The sequence below is a fragment of the Haliotis cracherodii genome, unplaced genomic scaffold (assembly GCF_022045235.1).
Source record: "Haliotis cracherodii isolate W230 unplaced genomic scaffold, xgHalCrac1.p SCAF_7, whole genome shotgun sequence".
In the NCBI taxonomy this organism is placed as follows: domain Eukaryota; kingdom Metazoa; phylum Mollusca; class Gastropoda; order Lepetellida; family Haliotidae; genus Haliotis; species Haliotis cracherodii.
In genome coordinates this window covers 6,862,233-6,886,549 of record NW_027266330.1, presented here as the reverse complement: position 1 = coordinate 6,886,549, position 24,317 = coordinate 6,862,233, and the positions used below count along the sequence as shown (strand labels likewise).

At 39.3% G+C, this 24,317-nt stretch overlaps 1 protein-coding gene across 3 annotated transcripts in view; it reads left to right on the top strand.

Moving 5' to 3' along the window:
• The first annotated feature begins 10,095 nt into the window (after positions 1-10,095).
• The window catches only part of LOC139448273 (uncharacterized), a 28,712-nt gene continuing 14,490 nt past the window's right edge, over positions 10,096-24,317 (top strand). For 2 of the 3 annotated variants that reach the window (XM_071229804.1, XM_071229805.1), the window contains exons 1-3: positions 10,096-10,149; positions 22,547-22,616; positions 23,036-23,209. In XM_071229804.1, coding sequence (XP_071085905.1) covers positions 10,135-10,149; positions 22,547-22,616; positions 23,036-23,209 — 259 coding nt within the window. In that variant the 5' untranslated portion in view covers positions 10,096-10,134. The remainder of the gene's footprint in view (positions 10,150-22,546; positions 22,617-23,035; positions 23,210-24,317) is intronic. The other variant, XM_071229806.1, reaches the window with a different exon arrangement.

Sequence of the window (24,317 nt, the reverse complement as noted above, 5' to 3'; positions counted from 1 at the left end):
AACCTAAAAGCCCCTTGACCAAAATATCGTTTCCATTTTGTCAATCGCATCAGAGATTCCGATTTCTATGCAAGAAGAAACATGTCAGTTAGGAGGGAAGGGCAATTGGTGCCCATGGGGATGCCTATTCTATGCCTCAATCTTCTCTTCAAACTTTATCTATGATAATAGAAAACGTCAACACAAGAGAATAACCCGTTTCGATAATCCACCCAAACATATCGCATTTGGTGCAAAAGGCGAGATAGCTGTGCCAATTCTTACTAATTGATTTTGACGTTAAAAGATGGATGTGTAAGTATTTCTATGGTTCCACATTTATTAATATAATATGCCGCCATAGATCAAAGAATACGTTTTTCCTTTTTCCTGATTTAGTTGTGTTGAATAGTGGTGTACCATCATGTTTTGACAGAATGAAACATTTCTGCGATTCAAAAACATTAAAGCAGATTCTTTGTTTTACTTTAAATTCTCCGGATGAACAGTTTGTACAAATATAGTTCACAATATCACAGTCTACATTAAAATTGTGTAATGAAATTCTAAGTTTACATTTAGCTCTGATAAGTTAAATATCTTTCAGTCTGTAACAATGATTTTACTTTGCGGTAACTGCTAAGATAAGATGATTCAGAAATACTTTGGTGCCACTGTTGACAAAATATATCCTGTAGTCTTTGCTTAAATGAATATAACAATAACTGTGGATCTCCCTCATCTTGGGGAATCCATACATATGAAAAGCCACTAACAAATAATAGATTTCTCACATCTGAAACCCAATTATTTTTACCATTATCACGAAGTGCCTAAAACATTTTGTGACACTGATATGGGTATCTATCAGGCATTCAATCCAATACTTAATTACCCTTAATTGGGTGGCTACAAAAATATTATTACGGCCTGTTTCACCAAGGATTGCTCTGTTTGAGGCAAACTTACCAACACCTAGAAAACATTTGAAATATGAAGTGTGAACATTTTCAGTTGCAGCGTAATACAGCTTCCCATATTTCAAACACCATACAAAAGTATAGGCATAATTTTGCCTTCAAAAATGGCACATGTTTTGAAAAAAGAAACACAACTATTTTTCCTGAAACATTATAAAAAGGCATAATGGCTTTCGATTCAGTTAATTGCTTACATGTCATAGACCATGACAATCCAGAGGAGAACATAAAACCTCAATATTTATAGTAAGTGACTACACTCAAGACATATGAACCAAGAAACCATTTTACATGTTTTGCAACAATACCACCTTTTCTAAGGACTACATCATTGAGGTTTTTAGATTCACTTCAAGGCTCCATTTCGAACAGTAACTCTGTAACACATTTAACTGTTTTTGCAAGTCATTTACAGAATAGAAAAAATTACATCATCAGCAAAGAGAAGGGGCATATTGTCCATTATTTCTTGAGTTAAAGATATCCAATGTTGACACAGTATACTGACCCGACCTATCCTTGTTTGATGCCATTAATGCCGATTCCAAGGCAGAACCATATTCTAATGTATTTTGGTGTGACACGGCCAGGGATCGAACCGCTCACAGTACAGGCTCTCTTTGTGAGGATTTCGGAGAGCGTCATACGACTCTTCCTCAAAAGTTGTTTGAAACATTCGAGGTCTCAGCTGTGCTTTCACAAATCTTTATGTGTAGTTCATGTCCGAATTAGACGCGGCAGTGTAAAAAATGATGTCCGATCAGATTTAATGTTTTGACTTATACCATGTGTTTTCCGTCCTTTCAGGTGAACAATTGACTTGCCTTTGTACGTGTTTGTGTAATATACCCGAAGGTGATGAGGTGAGGTGAAATGGGGTTTAACGTTGCGTCCAAGATTATTGCACTTATATAGCGACGTGCATGCCCGCGCGTGCGTGCGTACGTGCGTGGCTGCTTGTACTAGTCCGGACTTATGCCGATTTTATAGTTGTTAGCCCACTGAAATACCATGTCGCTGTGTGAGACGAATACCCTACCCAGACACAGTACGCTGATGCCGCGCCGACCAGTCCTTGTTAGAGCTGCGAAATGCCCAGCGTCTGCAGGGTAATAACAAGTACCAGCTTTTAACGTCGTTTGGGATGACGCGGCCTGGGATCGAATCCGGGCCCTTCCGCTCCCCGGGCTGACGCTATATCCACTAGACCACGGAGGTGGTTGACACCTTGGAACTGACGAAAATGGAGAAGTGAACTGATTGTTTGATGTTTTACGCCTCTCTCAGCAATATTCCAGCTATATGACCGCGGTCTGTAAATAATCGAGTCTGGACCAGGCAGTTCAGTGATTTACATCATGAGCATAGACGCGCGCAATTGGGATCGATGATATGCATCAACCAAGTCAGCGAGCCTGACACTCGATCCCGTTAGTCGCCTCTTACGACAAACATAGTCGCCTTTTACGGCAAGCATGGTTGCTGAAGACCTATTCTCTACCCGGATCTTCACGCGTCAATGATCTTTTTGAAAAGGCGAACGAAAATTACGCTTTATCATGACAAACAACTAATCATGAAGTGTATTCAATGTACAAACAAAATTGGAACCAGATACAGGAACTGGCTGTTGACTCTCGGTGATGGATAACATTATTTTTTATGCTTTACCAGTTCACTGGTCCTCCTTCGTTACAAATCGTTTTAATGCTCATTTTAAAATGGGAAGATTGGTACACACATTGATCTCCGCTAGAGCCTCATTGGATGACTAAGGAATAATGCTGACGTCTTATTTTATGCAAATCAAGATCCTTGACTATGTATGGGGTCACGTTGAACATTTATCAACAATTCAGCGCACCTTATCAACAGCGTAAAGAAACTTAAACTGACACGTTCTAATGTCATTTAATCTTAGTGCCCTTCTTTATAACATATGAGACTATCACACATGAGGATAAATCCCTTTTTTCAACACACTCGGGAACAGCAATTGCCTCCAAAATAATCCAACCCCTACCACCCCCACCAAACCCAAAATATTAATGAAAGTAAAATAGAAGAAAATTAATGACCTTAAATAATAGATTAGTATAATCTATTAGTACTTATCGAAGGTTTGTAGATTGATATACGACCTGATGTGTATGGTCAGAGCTACAAACATTTAAAGTCGTTTGTTTGTTTGTTTGTTTGTTGTTTAACGCCGCACACAGCATTATTACAGCTATAGTCTGGAAGGTAATTTAAGACACCGACGTTTACTACAATATTTGTAAAACTATTGGACCTACTGCAGTCAAAGTTGGTATGAGATTATTAAACAGTCATACATAACTGGATATTACATTCAAAGACAATCGGTGCATAAACAAAATCTGTCTATTTTTCTATCACTATATTTCATCAACAACCAGACCTGTTCGTCACGGGTAAAACATTGAAACAGCCATCTGCATAATGCTACCCCTGCGTCACTCATAGCCTTATGGCTGGACGTTACTCTTACATTATATGTCCACTTTTGGGAATATACACTGCTTATGTAACGTGTGACACATAAATAAACGAGAGAGAGAGAGAGAGAGAGAGAGAGAGAGAGAGAGAGAGAGAGAGAGAGAGAGAGAGAGAGAGAGAGAGAGAGAGAGAGACCGAATGTTTACTCGACGAATATTTTAAAAAGCGTCATACGTCAAAACGTTCAAGGCCATAGTAAAACTTTCAAAATGTTTTATTGCAGACATTTAGGGGTGTGACCAACGGGTGTGCCATGAACACACACGACCGGGTATTAGGCTAACGTGTAAATAGAGACATAATCTAAACAAATAGATGTGAATCGTAAGTTAATGATCGGCCATGGACGTCTGTGTACCAGACCATAGACATAAGGTTGTCTCGTCCTAACGCGACGACAGTGCATGAATGATTCCACAAGGAACAGTCTAGCCTTGATGACGAGCCAACAGTAGAACAGCAGTGATTTTAGCAGTAAACATCTGGTGCCATCACTGATTTATCATAATCCATACATTTAACTTTCACGGCTATTTTGCCTTGTGCTCCCATTGGAATCTGTTTGTCGGATACTCGATACTGGTTGTTCTCTGGCGTTGACGTTTTGCATTGAGGTACGGACTTGTTGTATAGGTCAGCGATTGATGTAAGCGTTCATTGCCGCGGGAACGGCCTAGTTAACACGACTGCTGCGGATTGATAAATATTCGCATAAAATCAAGTGACGCTGGATTGCCGAAATTCTCTTTTCACTTTTAGGTCAAAAGTGTCATTTCAGGTGATTGCAATTATTATTGATGTTTGTTTGCTAAATAAATGCTTTACTTGGAACAAGAGATCTCACTTTCACCTGCAAGGATTTGCAAATTTACATATTCAGTGAGTGAGAAGTAGTATGCAACCAACCAACAAACCAACCAACCAACAAACCAACCAACCAACATCTTTTACAAAGAATATAAAATATACTGAAAGCGAACGTGTGCAAAAGTGCACATTGCATGGCAAACGTATCAATTCTTTAATAAACGTGTTGAGCGTCCGCCCAGATAGCGGAAGGTCCGGGGTTCGATCCCCGGCCGCGTCATAACAAAAGACGTTAAAAGATGGTACTTGTTGTTACTCTGTCTGGCGCTCGACATTAAGGGGCTAAAACAAGGACTGGTCGGCTCGGAGTTAGTATACTGTGTTGAGTGGGTTATTCATGTTAAACTGTGACATTGTATCTCAGTGAGCTTGCACTATAAATCGGCATCAGTCCGGACTAGTACAAGCAGCCACACAAACACACATACGTGTATGCACGTCGCTATATAAGTGCAATAATGTTGGACGCGACGTTAAACCCCATTCCACCTCACCTTTAATAAACGAGTTGATCTTCAGCACATTGATTGTTTCTATTGACACTAAAGTGGTATGTTATCTCTGTCAAAAAACAGTTGGAAAACCAGAAGATCTCTGGCATCAAAACATAATCCCCACTGTTGTATCGGTTTCCAATTTCCCTGTGCTAAAACTACGAATTCATGACATGAGATGGAAAACTGGTTCTGACACATTTTCCTTTTTATGCTCCTTGATACAGCACTCAAACATAATCCGCTAAAGCTGTTTTCAGTCTAATCCCCGGGTGATTGATATACGTGACAAGGTACTGCTGGGCTGATCTGTTCTGGAGGATTTTCTTACAAAAGTAATCAAGTGTCGGCCGCGTTACCCCAACCAGGGTCCCACAAGGGCGACGGACAGGTTCCACTCCAATGACCTAGCGATCTGTGTAAGGGGATGTTATTTAAGGCAATAATGTAGTTATTAATAAACTTAAAAGCTTATGACACAGTCTGAATAGTACAAGTGACTCTGCTTTAAGGACATAATTAAGGAAATGGTTTTGTCTCCATTAGTAAAACTAGATAATATTAGAACTGATGCAAGACCCGTTGTTACCGTTGCTGCAGATCTAAAGGTAATATGGTTTTAAGAAACGGATACAATGCGTCACCATATACACTCTATAAATGTTTTGTACATTAATACATTTGTCCACTTAACTGGAGCAAGGATGTTACCTGTCTTGTCTTGCTCTATATATTTGTATCAGATTACTACTTGTGTCCTCGAGTTTCACGTCGGGGTGAAAAAAGAATTACTCCGCCGTTCCGAACTATTTGATTGAGAATGTTTGAGAGGCATACTCACGAATGCTCCATACGCAGGTAATGAAAACGGCTTGTGTGAATCGATACCGATTTGAAGAAAACCTTGAAAGCTGACATAGATAGGTCGCATTTTTGTGTCTTGTGTCGTGCATGCGGGTACTTTTCTTCTTTCATAAAATGAATTGGATGCTTCATAATTAATTGCAGTGAAGATTTCCTGAAGGTAAGAATTGTTTTTTAACTGAACGTTCGAAACGAGATTGTTTTGGTAAACATTGAAACGAATTCAGTCTTAGATATATTTTATAGGTGATGTATATGGTCTTATGAGCTTGGGAGTGGGCCATGAGACAGAGGGGCGTGAGTTGAGTTGAGTTGAGGTGAGGTGAAAATAGGGTTTGTCGTCGCGTCCAAGATTTTTGCACTTATATAGCGACGTACATGCATGTGTGTGTATGGCTGCTTGTACAAGTCCGGCCGCCGTCATATAGCAGGGATATGGCTGAGTGCGGCGTATAACAACCAACCACCCAACCAAATGTACTAGTCTGGACTGATGCCGATTTATTGTGCTAGCCCACTGAGATACCATTCCGCAGTTTAATATGAATACCCCACTGAGTCACAGTTTACTCCGAGCCGACCAGTCCTTGTTTTAACCCCTTTATCCCGAGCGCCAGACAGGGTAACAACAAGGGCCATCTTTTAACGTCTTTTAAAAGGGTGTAATCCTGACCTCCGGGTGGACGCTCCACCACTAGATCACGGAGGTGGTCAAGAGGGGCATAAACGAGATTGGGATGCGGCGTCCCCCAAATCGGTAATAGCCACACATGTATGTGTGTGCGCGTGACCCCATGTCAAGTTAATAATCATTACTAAGTATACAAGACCGCCTCCGTGATCTAGTGGTAGAGCGCCCGCCCGGAGAGCGGAAGGTCAGGGGTTCGATCCCTTGCCGCGTCATACAAAAAGACGTTTAAAGAATGTAATTGTTGTTACCCTGTCTGTTGCTCGGCATTAAGGGGATAAAACAGGGACTGGTCGGCTCGGAGTCAGTATACTGTGTCTGATGTTAAACTGCGACATGGTATCTCAGTGAGCTAGCACTATAAATCGGCATCAGTCCGGACTAGTACAAGCAGCCACACACACACACATACATACACGTGCATGCACGTCGCTATATAAGTGCAATAATCTTGGATGCGACGTTAAACCCCATTTCACCTCACTAAGTATACACTCCCCTTGCAGCGACTGGTCCAACTAGGCTAACGCAGTGAGTGGCCTTTGACGTCTCCCGATCATGCCATGTCTTATGGCGGAACGGTCAGCACTCATTGCTGGCCATTGCATTTTGGCAATGTTTTTTTCTGGTGTATGTCGTCAGAAAAAAACGTTGGCTGAAATAATGCCGATGCGACGTTAAATCTTAACACACTCACACTACTAGACCAGTGACGAAAGTGTGCCCTCTTGAAACGGACAGCATTAGCTGATAAAGTACCAGATGTCACTGAACAAAAGGACAACACAGGATTCTATGGATTCTAGTCTGACAATCGAAATGTGAACATTTGTAAGATTGATTGATTTAACATGAGAATCTATCCAATGTGAGATATACAATTTTGTGACAGAACCTTGACCAAAAAGATACGATTGTGGATGTGATCGAGGATATTATTTCGATTGTGGAAAGTTGGTTACTATTTTGTGTTGACAGACTCCGTTCTATCAAGGAGGGGGATATGGACATTAGGATATTGTCATCACAGATTGTATTGCTGTGAGTATGTTATGTTTCCGAACAGGTAGTTCTGTTTCGTTCCTGTGTGTGAAACACAATGCTTTACTTCGTGGATACATATCTAAAAGCAAAAAAAAGCATGCATGTGCGCCAGGTGTCGACCACCATGTGTCGCTGTTATTCAGTTTGGCATAAGAGTTAGGATAGGCAGCATCATTCGACACGCGAGTCATTTGGTAATTGTGGTTATAATAGAAATTTGAGAATTCAGAAACTTTGTAAATGTGAATTGAAGTACAATAGTAATTGTTGTCTGTAACTGTTGCTTGAAACTAAATAAAACTATCGTAAATGAGTTAGTGTTCTTTGCCTGTCTATTGCACTTGTACTATTTCTGTTGACCACACACCAAGTGGAAAGCTATTCCAATAGCTATAAGCTCGGATTATGCAATAAGTGTTAAATTGTCACAAACAGGCTTCTGTGATGTTGGTGTAATAGCCTGTCGACTACCATCTACAAATGTGTTAAACTCTGTATACTGTAATGCCCTTGATTAACTGATTGATATATATGATAATCTGTGTGAATTAGGAACAGTTTTTATCTTGGGCGATTTAAATGCTGATGTTTGTAAGGGCAATCTAACAGCACGGGATAAGCTACTTAGAAATGTTGTAGAAAATAGACATCTATTACATGCAGTAAATATGGTACAATTCGGAGGACAAGGATATATACTGAACAAATTAAAAACTTCACAATCCTAAAATTTTATCATTTTGACCAGTTATCATTGTGGGCCCTTGTTGTGTATTTAAACAGAAATTGTCACATATTGTGTTCAGATAACACCCGTTTTTGTGCAGGTGAATCGATCAAAATCATGGGCACAGCACTATAGTGGCAAAAGTGTTTTTTCACGTGCAACTGGTCACGTGGCCATAATACCGCACGTGTTTTCAGCCATACTTGTTAGCAGTCATTAACAAAAAAAGAAAAACACAAGAAAACAAAGTCTTTACGGCCATTTGTCATGCCACACCTTTCAAATGTGCAACGTGAACGTGCCATCGGCATGTTGCAGACGGGGACGTCCGCAGCTCAAGTCGCAAGGACGATGGGTTGTAGTCGACAGACTGTTTATGATTTACAGACGCGTCTACAGCAAACGGGTACCAGTGCTGATCGCCCTCGGCCAGGTCGACCACGTGTGACGTCACATGCAGAGGATCGTCAGATTGTCTTATGTCACCTCCGTAACCATTTTTGACGGCTACATCAATCAGAAATGAACTGTTTAGGGTAAGACTGAGTTCGGAAACTGTTCAAAACAGTCTGAGAACTGCTCACCTTCAAGTAGAAATTTCCTTCAGAATACGGGATTCAACGTTATATGGACTGGCCGTCAAGGTCTCCCGACCTCAATCCCATCGAACACGTCTGGGATGCTCTTGGCAGAAGTCTGCACACTCTCCAGAACCAACCACAAGATTTGCAAGATCTGGGCACCATTTTGCAGCAACAATGGCATCGTCTTCCCAATCATGTGTTCACAAGCATTACGAGGTCCATGCGGAGGCGTTGTGTGGCAGTTGTCAACACACATGGTGGCCATACTCGCTACTGAACTTGTGTGCCATCAGATTCTCGTGCTTGGGATAACTTTTAAAAATGGGAAGTTTTTAATTTGACTCAGTATATTTTAATTTGTGGGAAAGGTTTCAAGCCGCAGAGGTCTACAAGCACAGATATGGCTACTGGTCCCGCTTGGCTAGGCCTAGTGCCCTCGCAAAATTGTTTCAAAATTTATATCTCCAAAGTTGCCAAAATTTATAAAATGCCTTAGCTACGTCACAGCTAGACACTGATTTTAAGTATATTAGACTGTTCTTTTGATAATGATAGCAATTATCTCAGGAGTTTATCCAGATTCCCGATGGTTAATTCTGACTTGATTGCCGAATGACAAGGGAGACGCATCTATGTCTGCATATGACCCCAACGGATATCGTTTTTATCCGTTGGCTTTATCTTGCCGAGAAACCTACCCATCATATGATAAAAAATTATATCACGCCAATTTCCAGACTGGATCTGATCAAAGGCGCTATTGCATGAGTCAGATGGTCAAAGAGAGAGTACAGTGAGTGTTGTATGACTGACTTAGTAGTGTCGAGAAGGGACAGTTTGATGTTCTGATTACTCCACACAGACAGCAGATGTGCGTATTTTTCTTGTGACAAAGCATTCGACGAGTTTTCAACAGTCTGGGGCGACTGGGATAGTATTCCACGAGCTATACAAGGATGCTAAAGACTGCTAAATAAGGGTAACAGTCTCCCGCGTTCATCTTATCAGATGTAGTGTCTCGTTCGGGGGCCGGGTATCAGAGGTGTCAGGGCTGTCACATATATCCGTGTTAGCGGAAATCGTACTAACTGTACTTTCTGTTTCTTTCTGATGTTCCTTTCAGTCATAATCCTGCATCACCTTCACACAATTGGGGCAGTATAGATGTGGTAGCATTCCCTTGCAGTTGTTTACGAGTCGAAATTGAAGCGCCCCCTCAAAAATCGACTGGCTCCTATCTTTTTCGCACGTCACTCGAATTCACGCTAAACAAATGAAAAGTTTCGATTATATGCACATCTGTTGACGAACATACTTTTAACGTATGTATAATGCAGGATCTCATGAACAGGATAGACTGCTTAGCCGTCGTCACGAAGCCAGGTTGATGTTCCAAAACAAGGTAGGGTATATCATATGATGTATACTTGTCAATTCACTTTCCACTGTGTATACTTTCAACTTCATATTGTAAGAAATCAGGTACTGCTGCAGTATGTAAAGCGCCGTACTCTATGTGTAACTGCTCTGTCAAAAGTCCAAAAGTTAACAGTAAACTAAAAAGCTAAAAGTAACTGGGAATACAAAGTCACTGTGTTTCTATGTTGGTTTGACGTCAAAAGTAAAATCTTTTCCCTGTTAAAGCGCCATGAAATCTCGCACAAACGTTAGACATTTCGCTATAATAATGAGTGGAATCATTTCGTAAGGAGACAGTGTTTATTAAAGTCTCACTTGCTGTACAATCGTGACATCAAACGTTTATATGTTTTTATTTCACATAAAAAGTGTCTAAAGTCTATTCATAAAATACACCAAGAATAGTGATTACGACGCCTTGATTTGCAACGTTTATAGCCTCATTTTCCATACATTGGGGATTTCAAACGGATATGTCAATAAATAGAAGACGAAGCCATTGTACAGTAAAATACACTGAAATACACACACCGCTCGTCACGGAAGCCTATTTCTGGTGTTCCCCACGGTGATATTGCTGGAATATTGCTAAAAGCGGCATAAAACCAAGCTCACTCACTCATACACACACTCGCGCGCGCACACACGAATGCACGCATACACAGTGAATAATTATAATCAAGATTAAATTAGTGGAGTAAGATTAACACTGTTTTAATTGGCTAGCGCTTTCAGCTCTTACCAGTTATGCCCAGTTACAATTTTCAAGTAATCAGTAATGCTTTCAAAACGTTTTATTGCACACATGTGGAGGACATTTCCGATATTGACGCATCAGTTACAAAAATGATGTTCAATTCCCTATTTTGTTCCCTATTTTTGTATTTTGTACCATATGTTCCTATGTTTTTTCGGGTGAACAATAATTGACTTATATAATTATAACTATTTAGGAATTATTCATCCAAATTGATTGTGTTGGTTGAAAGCTGGTCAGACATTAGTGTCCAAAGCTAGTGAAGCTAAGTTATAAACTGTGAAATATTTCTCCAAATGTATTGTTTGACCTTATGGTATTGATATTTTCACTAGATGTTTGAAATATCTGTTTTAAACTCCTCAGTATGTCTCGAGGCAGATATACCAGACGGTGTTACGATATGTTAGTTGAACTATATGCAGTCGGGAGAAAACATGGGCTTCAAATATCAAGTCTTCTTCAAGTCTTTTTCTTAGTCTTCGTTCAAAATATTTCCCATTTTTCAATGTCCATACTTATGTTAACCCAAGGTACACTTTGATAACAATGCTGCAGTCCTCCGATGTATGCTTTCTTAAACATTTAGCAGATTACATTTAAGATGCCATCAATCTCTATCTTCACATTTGTACATAATTGCACTCGTGTTCGAGATACTATCATTGTATTAATTGGGCTGAGAATGATGATGATACATACTTAAAAATACCATTCCTTGTCGTCACTGTGATAGTGTTCAATTCTCTACATATTTTTACCCGCCAAGATATAAGTAAGTACCATATTTCATTGCAACATATTTTCTTTTTTTTTCATATTTTTGTGCAAAGCAACTGTGCAATATGAATTTCCCTTAGGATAATAAAGTCTTATCTTAACTAATGTCTCTTTGTCTTTAAGTGAAACCAAAGGAAAATACACCATGGCCAGTGTCAGGCAATGACCATATTCCCAGGCATGGGCGTTAACTGACTATAAAAGTCCAGTTTCCATCCTTGTCGAATTAGGGGATAATGTTACATCTCGAGCTTGATCGAAATCCGAACGGTACGACTCGTCAATGGTTTTGATCCTTCTTACTGGTAGGCAATTTCGACGTGACTCTTATGTTCACGACGTGACTCTTATGTTCATATTATTCTTATCACAAATGTCAACTTGTGTTAACTGACTGTCACCCGCCATTACCCGTCTCACGTCTTACGTATGCAGTCGCATCGTCATGTACGAGTTTAAGATTGTTCATATCAACCAGGTCTGTGTATTATCGGGAAATAGCGAGTTTAGGATAATTACTGTAGTTAATAAGTATCCCTTTCTATATGGTTATATGTTTGTAATCAGTTAATAATTCACCTGTTCGTTGATAACGTCATCATGCTGTTTTCAAATAGACCGCTTCTTCCTCTTTATGAATGTGAACATAGTTTATTATCGTATCCTTCACTTGACTCAACGAAGACGCCATTGCCTAAAAGTCGGCATTGCCAAAAAGTCAGGTCGGGCGGGCCAAGACGGGCCAAAGTGTTATTGGCTAATTACATCATTGTCGGCGATCATACCTACATATTATTGATGCAACATACACACATGACATTACTGAACAAGCACCAACAAAAACGGGCCCCATAATTAAGAATTTCGGAGTAAATCACTTGAAAACCAGCGCTGTGTGTAAGCGTCGCTGGTCTAGGTAAAATCGTTAAACGAAATAAGATTTGAAACGTACCAAATACTTCTAGCTATCGAGATACAAATTTTCATCTGTCGGCGTAGCGTTTATATTTATAGGAACTACTATATCTAAATAAATACCACTTTATAATGTCACTGTTCATCGTATTTAAAGCAGATACGTTGGTTGAAGTAGACCTCTGCTCCTCATACTCTCAACAGTCTCACAAGTGTTCGGTCTGACTCAGACCGGGCTGTCAAAATCAACTTAAACCTCACAGATGTAACATGAAATGGATCACATCTTTAGCTCAGTATTTTATCTACCTATGTACCACTTTATAGTGTCTCAGACCTCGTTACAGGGGCAGAATATTTCCACAGCACCCCATTGCTGGTCGTAAAAGGCAACCAAAGCGGGCAGCCCGTTTGCCGTGGGTTGCGTCCCTGTGTCGGCGGAGGACGGGAGTCTGGTGGTTGAGAGCACTGGCTCTAGGAATTGTGTTCCTTTGCCCAATACACCACTTTGACCCTTAGTTCGCCTTGACGGGTGGTAAGATGGGCCCAGTCACAGCAAAAAAAGTGTAGGTTTCCGTCTTCCGGAAACCTTCCGGATACCTTCCCATTTTGGATCCGGCCCGGATACCTTCCGGAAACCTTCCCCAAAAATGTCAAAATTTTGGGGGTGCATTTTGTTCACTTAAGTGTGAAACACATACAAAAGTTATCTTTAAAATACCAAGCCATTTGAAGGTTGCTGAAGGCATCTGGAAGGTTTCCGGATGCAAATTTTCTTCATGTCTTGTTTCTGGTTAATAATGTTACCCTGTGCATTACAGATAGATGTTGTAATATTCTGTGTTATTTTAGCTGTAAATATCCTCCTCAAACTGAGATATGTGGGCATGCATTGTTCACAAGTTGTTTCACGACATGGGTACAAATGTGTGAAGCTTATTGCTGGTGTCCCCCACAATGGTATTGTTGCAATATTACTCAAAGTGGCAAAACAGCATTCTCACTCAGAAAAAAATGGAAAGTCATTGGCTATGTGCTTTGGCATTTGGCCCTTGTGAGATTAAAAGATTAGTTTGGAACGGTATCAGTACTTGTTATATCGGGACAATGTAGTTTCATGCGAATATGAAACAGAATACAATTGTCCCAAATTGGTGCATAAGACTAATGGCATCCATAGAAAACAGCTAAATAAAGTACAGAAAAAATATCAATGTCATTTGTCTACTAAGGTGGAACTACAACTTTTATTAAGTGAGCTGTATTTATAGTAGGAAAACATTCAGGGCATTAGGACATTTTAAATTTGTTCAGCACCTATGTTTTAGCTGATCAGTATATATTTCTTTACGCTAATGAAGCAAAACAAATAATGTTTTTGGAAAAAAGCTTATTTATTGATTATATGGCATTTCATTGGTACATATCACAAATTGAAATTTGATCAAGCTAAAAGAAGAGCTAGCATAAAGTAACCAGTGGTGTTTGCAAGGCCTTACAGAACAGACGCTTCAATGCCATTTTCTAAATAAATAAATTAGTCAAATCTCAGAAGAATTTCATTGAAGAAGAATATCTGAAGTCAATTATGTTTCTGCAGTAAACCACAAAAGTCATTCAGATTTGTATAGTCAGCATCAGTGTACACAACCTGGACATAGTCACAGGGCTTTGGCATAAATTCATTCAGACTTCATTAGTGTCATAATGAAACCACCTACAGTAACACTGATGTGGCATTATTCATTCAGAATCATCACTTTCTGAGGTGAATCTGTTGGTTGTTATCGGGAGGATTGTTCATCATCTGGCGAGTACCTTGACTGAATTGTGTGAGCAAGATCTTCTTAAATGTAGCTGGTCTCGGATTGTGAAATCCAGGTACCTGAAACAATTCATAACATCTTTAGAAACTTGTTAGTCAAAAATTATGAAACACACACATATTTACAAATGTTTAAAGTTGTTTACATTCTTATTCTCCAAAATTTCTTTTCAGATTGTTTGACTCCAAGATATCACCTATGTTACTGTATGGGTCAGAAATATGGGCATTCCATAATATGGAAGAAGTTGAGAAAGTTCATTTATATGCGTGTAAAGGGTTAATGAATGTTACACAATGTACATCAAGTAGCGCTGTATTGGGTGAATGTGGCAGATTCCCTTTACATATCAATGCAATGATGAGAGGTTTTAAATATTGGCTACGTTTAATAAGTATGCCTGGTATCCGTTCGTAAAAAGTGCTATGAAATGATGTATCTATACGATAGTCAAGGAAAGAAGAACTTGATTACTAATATTAGAACAACGTTATTTTCTCTCGGATTCGGTCATGTTTGGTTATCACAATCACCCGGTAACGTACAGGTATTTACTTCGATGTTATTTCAACGTTTGAAAGATAATTTTCAACAAATATGGCATAGAAGTTTATGTAATAGCTCCAAAATGTCCTTCTATTCTCATTTTAAATTAACGTTGAAGTGTGAAGAATATTTGTATTGTGTAACCGTGAGTAAATTCCGGTCATGTATGTCAAGGTTTAGATGCAGCGCACACTGGCTGGAAATAGAAACTGGTAGAAAACCTAATATCCCTCGCGAAAAAAGATTTTGCAAACTATGTCAAGTTGGCCTAATAGAAAACGAGTTTCATTTCCTGCTAGTGTGCCCTGCATACACTCACCCACGCCATCTCTATATTCCTTCATATTATTTACACCCAAATGTCCATAAGGTTAACATTCTTTTATCTACAACCAACACAAAGCTGATTATTAATATCGCTAAATATCTGTATCACAGTAAAGAAGAAATAACACGTATTTTATCATTTACAAAGGGCCTGTGACCTGTACTGTACTGAATAAAGATTTTGAATACATCCTTACCTGAGGCAGGAATAGTCAAATTTATAGCCAAATACAGGTATTTGAAGATTTTCAGTTATGGCGACACTTTCAGTAAAACCCATACAGTATTTGATTTGTAATAGTAAACTGTTCTAGTATTTTCTGTCTGTAGCTGTAAAGAAGTTCCGAAATCGTAGCGAGCAACTGCTCAGACATTAGGAGGAACAAGATGACATAGATATTAACCCTTTTGTAAAATGTACAGCCTGAAGTATGTTGCCACATATCAATAAAATAGTTCCATATTGGCTGATTTATTTATTGTAATGTAAGGGCAGAAATAGCATCAGTTACTACTGACAAATATCTCTTGTAAAACCTTTCAACTTGTTCAAATGACACATCGAAAGGCCATGGGAAAAATTGTGATCTGAAAGCACCACGTTAGGATTCTTAAATACAGTTTCAGCTTGACATTGAGTACTTTAAAGTGTATAATACATTCACAATAAGTTAGCTGTGTCTGCCAATCAGAGTCGGCGAGTAAATTGGAGTAGGGGACTAATTTCTAAGGTAAACTTGTTTCAACATTTAACAACTATTTGTGTTAATATGAGATGATGTGTGTTTAATTCCATACATTTTACTTCAAAGCATGTTATCACAATAAATTGAGTCGGGTATAGGATAAGTTGGAGTAGAGGCTAATTTCAAATGTAAACTTGTTTTAACATTTCACAATTATTGGTCTTTGGGCACGGGTGGCCCAGTCGTCTAAGGCGCCGCGATTCGCTGTGCAGAGTTGCGTCCCTTGGGCACGCCAGAAACCTATGATTGTGGGTTCGAATCCCGGTTCGCCTAAATTATGTTTCTAGGTTTGTCAGCACCATACCCATGCTCGTAGTTTCACCGAAGTGGTAAACATCTGAGACCTGCATCACTTCGGGCTTTCCTCCCACATGAAGCTGACACGTCGTGATATAACTGGAATACTGTTACAAGCGGCGTTAAAACCCAACTCACTCACTCACTCACTCACTCACGCTGTGGGGTGTTGTGACTTAATTTGAGGGGTGTGTGATTTCACGCCATTTTGTGTACGGGTAGCTGAAGGCTCAGCAGAAAATCTCCCGTAGTGGTTCTTCGGCTGCAATGAAAAAAAAGCCGTGTTTAAACATTGATCATCATACACATCATAAAGCACACAAATGGCGGGACTCTTGCTAATAAGATTGCAAGATGCAATAAGGTGTGTTAGCACTTACCGTTCCTTCTTTTCTACATCCCTGATGTAGAAGCGTTCTAGTAGTTCAAAATCCACATGCAGCTTCAATATTTCGATGTTGAATTCGTTAAGACGGAAGTACAGGTGTCTAAAACGCTCCCAGTTGATATACATCTCTACTGCGAGATAGCATAGGATTCTGTGTGCGACTGGATACATGCAGGTGCGGTTGAGGAAGCAGATTGCTGCAGATTGCATTGTTTTGTGGTAGACTGGACGGTATTATCACATAGACCAGTATTGATTTATATAGATTGTTTAGATACGGTTTTATGCAATTTCGCTAGATTTACGCGGTGTGGTTGCATAGAATACGACTCTATAATTTTGTACTGCGTTAAACTTTGTGACACCCACCAGGTGAGAGGAAGTGAAAGGTGCCAGGTAATTAAATTAGCTGCGTGCACTGTTAAACTGTGCGAGACTGAACATGATGGGCCTAGATGTAAGTACATAATTACCGTATGTGTTTGGAGAATGACACTGACATGGTAAACCCTTCTTTTAACAGATGCTAAATCAAAAACCGTTGATGGGTTTATGTACATAGGTATATACTAATTTGTTAGCGGTTGGTTCTGTTTAATACTACTGGGGTGCCATGTTTATGGATTAGTGGAGATTAAAAGATAATTGGGGTGGCATGTTTATGGATTAGTGAAGATTAAAAGATAACAAAATCAGCATGTGGTAGTTTGATAAATCACTTTTTTAATGAGGCAGATGTACAGGGTGATGGATTACGTAATAGTTCGCTGTAGTGGTAACCAAGCTACTTGCCTGATTATGACATCGTGCTTTGTTAACAGTTTAGTTACTGATCCCATAAACTGGCGACTGACTGACTGATATAGAAGATTTAACGTGCGCTTTCCGACTGTAGCGTATTTCGCACACGGGCCTGGCCAGACCATTTAGTGTATTCCGAAAAGGGTGAAAGTGGCGTGTGCAACCCAAGAGGGGGCTTTTAGGGGTTGCTTATATTGAATTTTTGGAATTTTTAAATTTGGAATAAATGCCGAGGTGGGTGGGGGAGGGAACTAAGGGAGCCGGGTGAGGTGGGTGTTTGTATGTTTATTGGATTTTGGATTGGTAGATTAATTAGTTTTTAGATGCGCTTAATTAGGTCTGTTTTGATTAGGAATACGCCTAGGGCCTTGAAATTTTCCAGTTTATTTTGAGGGTTTAGTATTTCATCTAGATTAGGAACCTTATTTAGATTGAGGGTGGTTTGTAGTGTGGTTCTGTGTTTTCAGGTTGTTTGCAGTAGGGGCAGTTGCCTATGGTGTTTTTTTAAAGTTTTTTTAGGTGGTTATTTAGGTTAGTGTGTCCTGTTTGGAGTTTTGTAATTAATCTGTCAATTTTTTTTAGGAGTGTAGGATTTTAGGTTTGGTTAGTGGTTTTCTGAGCACTTTTTTGATTTGTCTATTTGAGTTTTGATATTGGTTATGCCATTTTTTGGTTATTTTTCGTTTGTTTACACTTTTAAATTCTGATTTTGAGATGGGTAGGTTTAGGTTTATGTCTGGTATTTTGAGAAATAATTTAGCTGCTTTATCGGCGCTTTCATTGCCGTAAATTCCTACGAGGGCGGGGATCCACAAGAAGGTTATTTGTTTGCCTGCTTTTGTTGGGTCATTGGAGCTTTTAAGTATTTGGTTTATTAATTTAGGTCGTGTTTTGGTATTTTTTTTTGGAGGGCTTGTAGTCCACCAAGGGAGTCGGTGAGAATTAGGATTTTTTGTTGTTTTTAGATTGTTGGTTATGCAGGGCTGAGGCCATGCCCATACGTTCGGCCGTGAAAATAGATTTGGTTGTTCGGGAGTCGGTAAGATTGTTTGGATATAACTGGTTGTGTGGTATGGACTCCGAAGCCTGTGTGTTTGGAGATCGGGTCTGAAGATCCGTCAGTGTATATGTGACACCAATTTGGCCAATTTTCTTGTATGTATGCAAGTGTGGTGGTTTTAGCAATGTTTGGGTCAGTTTGTTTATTTATTTGGTTTGCTAGCGTTGTGTCTATTTTGGGTATTTTGAGTTTAGGGGTGAAGATATTTGATTTTTTGCAGTTTTGTTTAAGATTTTGAGTTTGGTGTTCATTGAGGTAGTTTGTTATTCTTTGGGATATTGGGGCTAGTATGGGGTGTTTACGAGCTAGAGCTTGGTTTCTTGGGCTAGCGCTAATGTTTTGTTTGGGCTAAACTCGCGCCCGGGATCTACTTGAAATAGCTTTGGCCATTTCATTATTCCGCGTTTATATATGCGGCCTCAGTGCATTAGCTACTTCTGTTGAATCTTTCGAGGTTAATGGCTCAGCCTCCTTGTAGCGGCTAGCCACATCCACTACGGTTAAAGTGTATTTATACGTTTTGCATCTTACCTTATAATGGGGAAGAAACAAGAGGTCAGCCTGATGAACTTCATTCGTTGTAGAAATATCAAACTTCTTCCTCGGTATATAACGTGGTGCCGGTAAGTATATTTGCCACATCGCTTGTTTCTTTAACCAATCCTTGGCCACATCTTTACATACCTTAGCCGCAGTGGCTAATTTTTGTATTGCTGCTATACCTTTCCAATATCCTCGTGGGCGATAGTTAATTTTATTCATTATTAATTAATATTCATATTTCTTTTAATACGACTCATGACGATCGTTGAATCGCATCAGCATTTTGACATAAAAAAAAATCCTCTGTAGTAGCAGTATAGGTATATAAATCTGGTTCCAGTGGTGTTGCGACAGAATCACCATTACCTATACTACTTATCGTCAAAATTGCTATGCAAAATACTATTCCATAAAAACAGACCATCACTGGCCACTGACAAACATGGGAGCAGTATTAGAATAAGAAAAAATAATTATACACAGTATGACGTGATGATGTGTAAGCATACAGAAAAACCTAGATAGGTAAACCTGCACAACTTACTTTAAATACGATGTACTGTGACATTATAAAGCTGTATATAGGTAGATACAATACTAAGCTTCAGATGTAAACACATGTGATGATACATCTGTGTGTTTAAAGTTGATTTTGACAGCAAGGTCCAAGTCGGACCCAACACAAGCCAAACACTTCTGATAGAAACTATGTTGAAAAGGTAGAGTGAAAAGGGCTTCGCTTTGAGCACTGTGTTTTCTTTAACTACCCCAATATGAGGAAATAAAGTGGTATATAGTTTGATATAATACTAGTCTTTAGATATAAAGAATGTTTAGTAACTTAAGAAGTGCCAGGACAGTTATTAACACGTGTCGTGTAAGCCCTATGACATTCGCGAATATCCACTTCCCGAAAACATCCTGTGTTGGTTTAACATGAATTAGTAGAGGGATGCCCAACACGTTAATTAGTGAAAGAAGAGTAGTGAAAGAGTAGGCAAAACACTGTCGTTTCCTACCCAGGACCCCTACATGCTAAGGTCGGTGAGAAACATTCTCAACAAAGAAAACACACAGTCACGACACTGACTTTTCTACGATCGCGGTACTTAAAGAAAACAAGGTGCTCAAAGTGAAGCCCTTTTCCCTCTACATTCTCAACATAGTCTCTATCAGAAGTGATTGGCTTGTGTTACGAAAAATGTCCGTGGTTTCTGTGGATGAAACTAAGTTTGACAATGTTACAAATGATCACTTTCTTTGTCTTCATTCGGATTCCTCATCCTGTATCGAGGAGAATTGTTTACAGTTAAGTAAAATTCTAATTAAGATTTCTTAAACCTGTCACGGTGGCAAATTCAAACTTTGATATCATGGTACACAGTTCTATTGTAAAGTCAGATTGGGACCAAATCCGAGTTCGAGATGGCGCTTTGTATTTTTATCTCGAATTTGAAATAAGCTGTTAAATTTATATGCTTTGTTTGTTTGTTTTGTTGTTTAACGCCTCACTCAGCAATATGCCAGCTATATGACGGAGGTCATGCAAAAAAAAAATCAAGTCTGGACCTGACAATCCAGTGATTGACATCACGAACATCAATCCACACAATTGAGATAAAATGACATGCATCCAATCAACCAAGTCTGCAAGCCTGACAACCAACACGATCCCATTAGTCGCCTCTAACGACAACCATAGTCACCATTTAATGTAAGCGTTGGTTGCTGAAGATCTGTTCTAACCATGATCTTCACTGGTCCAAATCTATATGTATTCTTGTGGTGAGGCGGTCGTGATCGGAGAATAGGTTGGAGAGTTCAGTACACACATTAGTGGTAAATATCTCTCATGTTGTGACTGATAGAGACTTTGTCACGTTTTGAAGAAATGTCATCACTGTCAGGCTTTTGATGGTAAACAAAGCGTAAGCTTTACCTCGAACATGCTACTTCCGGTCTCAAAATATATGCTTTACTGCTTTTCTTCTGATTTTCGTATTAATAACATTACAACGTTTCTCAAGGTTACAGACGCCAAGGATTTATTAAAGTGCAATTTAAGCACCTGAAATTGACAACTCACACTCACTCACCTAACGATTTATACTAAAAATAGATACGAGATTTGAATGACTGACAAATACGTACTTTCGTGTGTTCTCATACATAAAACAGCAGTGAGAACATGATCTAACATGGCTTACTGTGGAAATGTGTGTAGGATTGTAAACTGTCAAAATTATTCCAAATTGCATGCATACACATGTACATGTCTTTATTTGGTTCTGTGTCTATACCCGTTAACATATGTGGCAAGATACACCTTCCAGGATAGTGGACGATGAAGACACTGACGTAAATTTCTACAACATGTCCAAACATTCCCAAACAGACAGAATCAAATGATTTCTTAAAGTCAATCCAGCACATCGTTATTGTCGTTTTGTCGTCTACGTCACCATTATCCTCCAAGGATAGTGGACAGTATGGACACTGACGTAAATGACACCAAACTAGGCATACATGTAAAAGTGATTTGGAATATTTGGAAATGTGTGCATTTTAATTAATACAAACAATATTTTAAGCCCCAGGAAACGGGATTTTTCTAGTCATGAATGGCGAGTATAACAACTTGGGAAGCTAGTTTGACATTTCGTATACGTAAGTACGGTCCTCATACTGTCTTTGCCTTGTTTCTCCCGATTCTCATTAGTTTCAAAAGAAACAGATAAATGAGTCATACAATGATTTCATTGGATTTATCAAAAAGAACCTATCGGGTTTGTTCGCTTGGATACGTCTGACTCTGTATATGGGCGTATTCCAAAGAATTTTTTTTTGTGATTATCATTTTCCATGATGCCCTCTACATATTCTGCATTGTACCATTGATGGTTTCGGAGTCAAAACCAAAAAGGCGATCACGCGATGACGGTAACAAGAGGATCGAACGATGCCAAGGATACTGTGTTTGTGTCAAGGTGAACATCCACTTTGATACAAAATCACACATTGACGTTTTTTGTGGGAAGTGACTGGTTAATGGTCGATTTAAAATGGCACATCGCTTGGTTGACACTTATTTCTGTACCATCTAGCACCATCAACAAAATAAACATTAACATTGATATTCAGTACTACATCAATGGGTCGTTTAGGAAAATATATTGAATGACTTGTTTTCAGTCTTGACATGCTTCACATGAGGATCTTCAGATAAATAAATATGTGCAATAGTGCACGATAAAATTCAATCATGAAAGGCCTCCTTGTTAATCACGCCATGGTCCCCGACCTCGTCATACCAAAAGATGTTAACATATGGTGATCATCATCATCATAAACAACTATCATCATCATTATCATTATAATGTTTATGTTCCCGTAGATGCTGATCCTCCTAAAGCTGTGTGTTTCAGTCTGGGTGCTAGTGTTGGATGCAGGAGCACAGGTCGACAGTAAGTAGCCTGCTATTTTTTCTACTTTGGTGTGTTGTTTTTCTAGGTCTTTTTCGATCCGGTCACTAGGATGAGAACTAAACCATTTTAAAATTGTCTATTTCTTAAATGGTATTTATGAGAAACTGGAACGTTAAAAAGTGTAGACGTACATATTTTATGTTATTATAAATAATTCTGAAGACATACGTGTGAATAGCAGAGGATAATTAAGAAAAAATAAACCTGGATGCTGTGTCACATTCCTATCTTTTAGGCTTGACTGTATTAGATGGTGTATTAAGGAGCGCCTTCAAATCAAAATAAAATGCTAAAGTCCTACAACCTAGAAGACCGCATGTCACTTTATACCTTAAACTGAAAATAAAGTTATATATTTAACTTTTAGGAAAATAATCAGACAGTGTTTTTTTTCTCAGTTTGTGGTAGTGTATCAGTGCTAGTTGCCAACTCAACGCCCCAGACACTCCAGAACACAGATGGGTTTTCTTCACAATGTACAGTACAAATCACCGTGCCAGCTGGTTCCTCTTTGAAACTTGATTTCACCAGATTTAATGCCACGGCCCATATTATTGATCTATTTGCGAATGGTGAGTTAAACACAAACGTATCGTGAAAATTGCTTAACTTCAGCCTGCGTCTATAGTGTAGTGGGCAGAGAAGGGGTGTAGTGGGCAGGGTGTTCGCCTTGAGAGTTGTTCAATTGTTCAATCTCCTGGCCGTGTCATACCAAACGATTTTTAAAGATGGCAGCTCTGTTTCCCTGCCTGGATCCCGCCACACAGGGAATAACACAAGGACGGGTCGACTCAGAGTCAGTGGATTGTGACTAAGTGAGGCTACCATGTTAAACTGCAGCATCTGTGTGGGCGAACTGTTAGACCACACATATCCCCGGCAGTTTTGGCTTATTTGTGTCAAGAAGCTATTGCCACTCTTCCTTGGTCGGCCTGTAGTCCGGATCTTAATCCGACTGAGCATCTCTGGGACATTCTTGGCCGGAAAATCAGACATCGTGATCCCCCAGTTCAAAATCTCGCTGGTCTTGAAGCCTGACTTCATAAAGAATGGATCCGTTTGCCTCAGAGAAGCATTCAACTACTTGTAATGAGTATGAGTCGTAGGGTTGAAGCTGTGGTCAATGTCGATGGATCATACACACGTTACTGACGTTTCTGTCGTGCAATAGACTCTGCACTCCCTAGGGTGTCTATGTGACACCTGATATGTTCTGCTGATATCATGACAGTTGCATGACAATAAAAGTTTTTCAATGTTTTCTAATCCTTCAATTTACTAGTTGTAAATCTTTTTCTGTGATACGTCCAGTTATTTTACTTGCCTTCGTTGGGCGGTTGGGGGTAGCCTATTGGTTAAAACGTACGCTCGTCACGCCGAAGCGCCGGGTTTTATTCCTGACATTGGTACAATGCGTAAAGCCCATTTCTGGTTTCCCCCGCCGTGATATTGCTGGAATACTGCTAAAAGTCGCGTAAAACCATACTCACTCACTCACACATTCACTACTGTCCTTTTTTGGCAGGTTTAATTATAAGCCTCAATGTATTTATTATGTTTAACCCTTGATAGTCACCATATGGATAAATGTTGACGATGTGACTTAAAATTTATCTCACCCTCTCGTTAGAATTCATTTCATTTCAACTAATTCGCCAATGAGGTTTCAGGGACAGATTA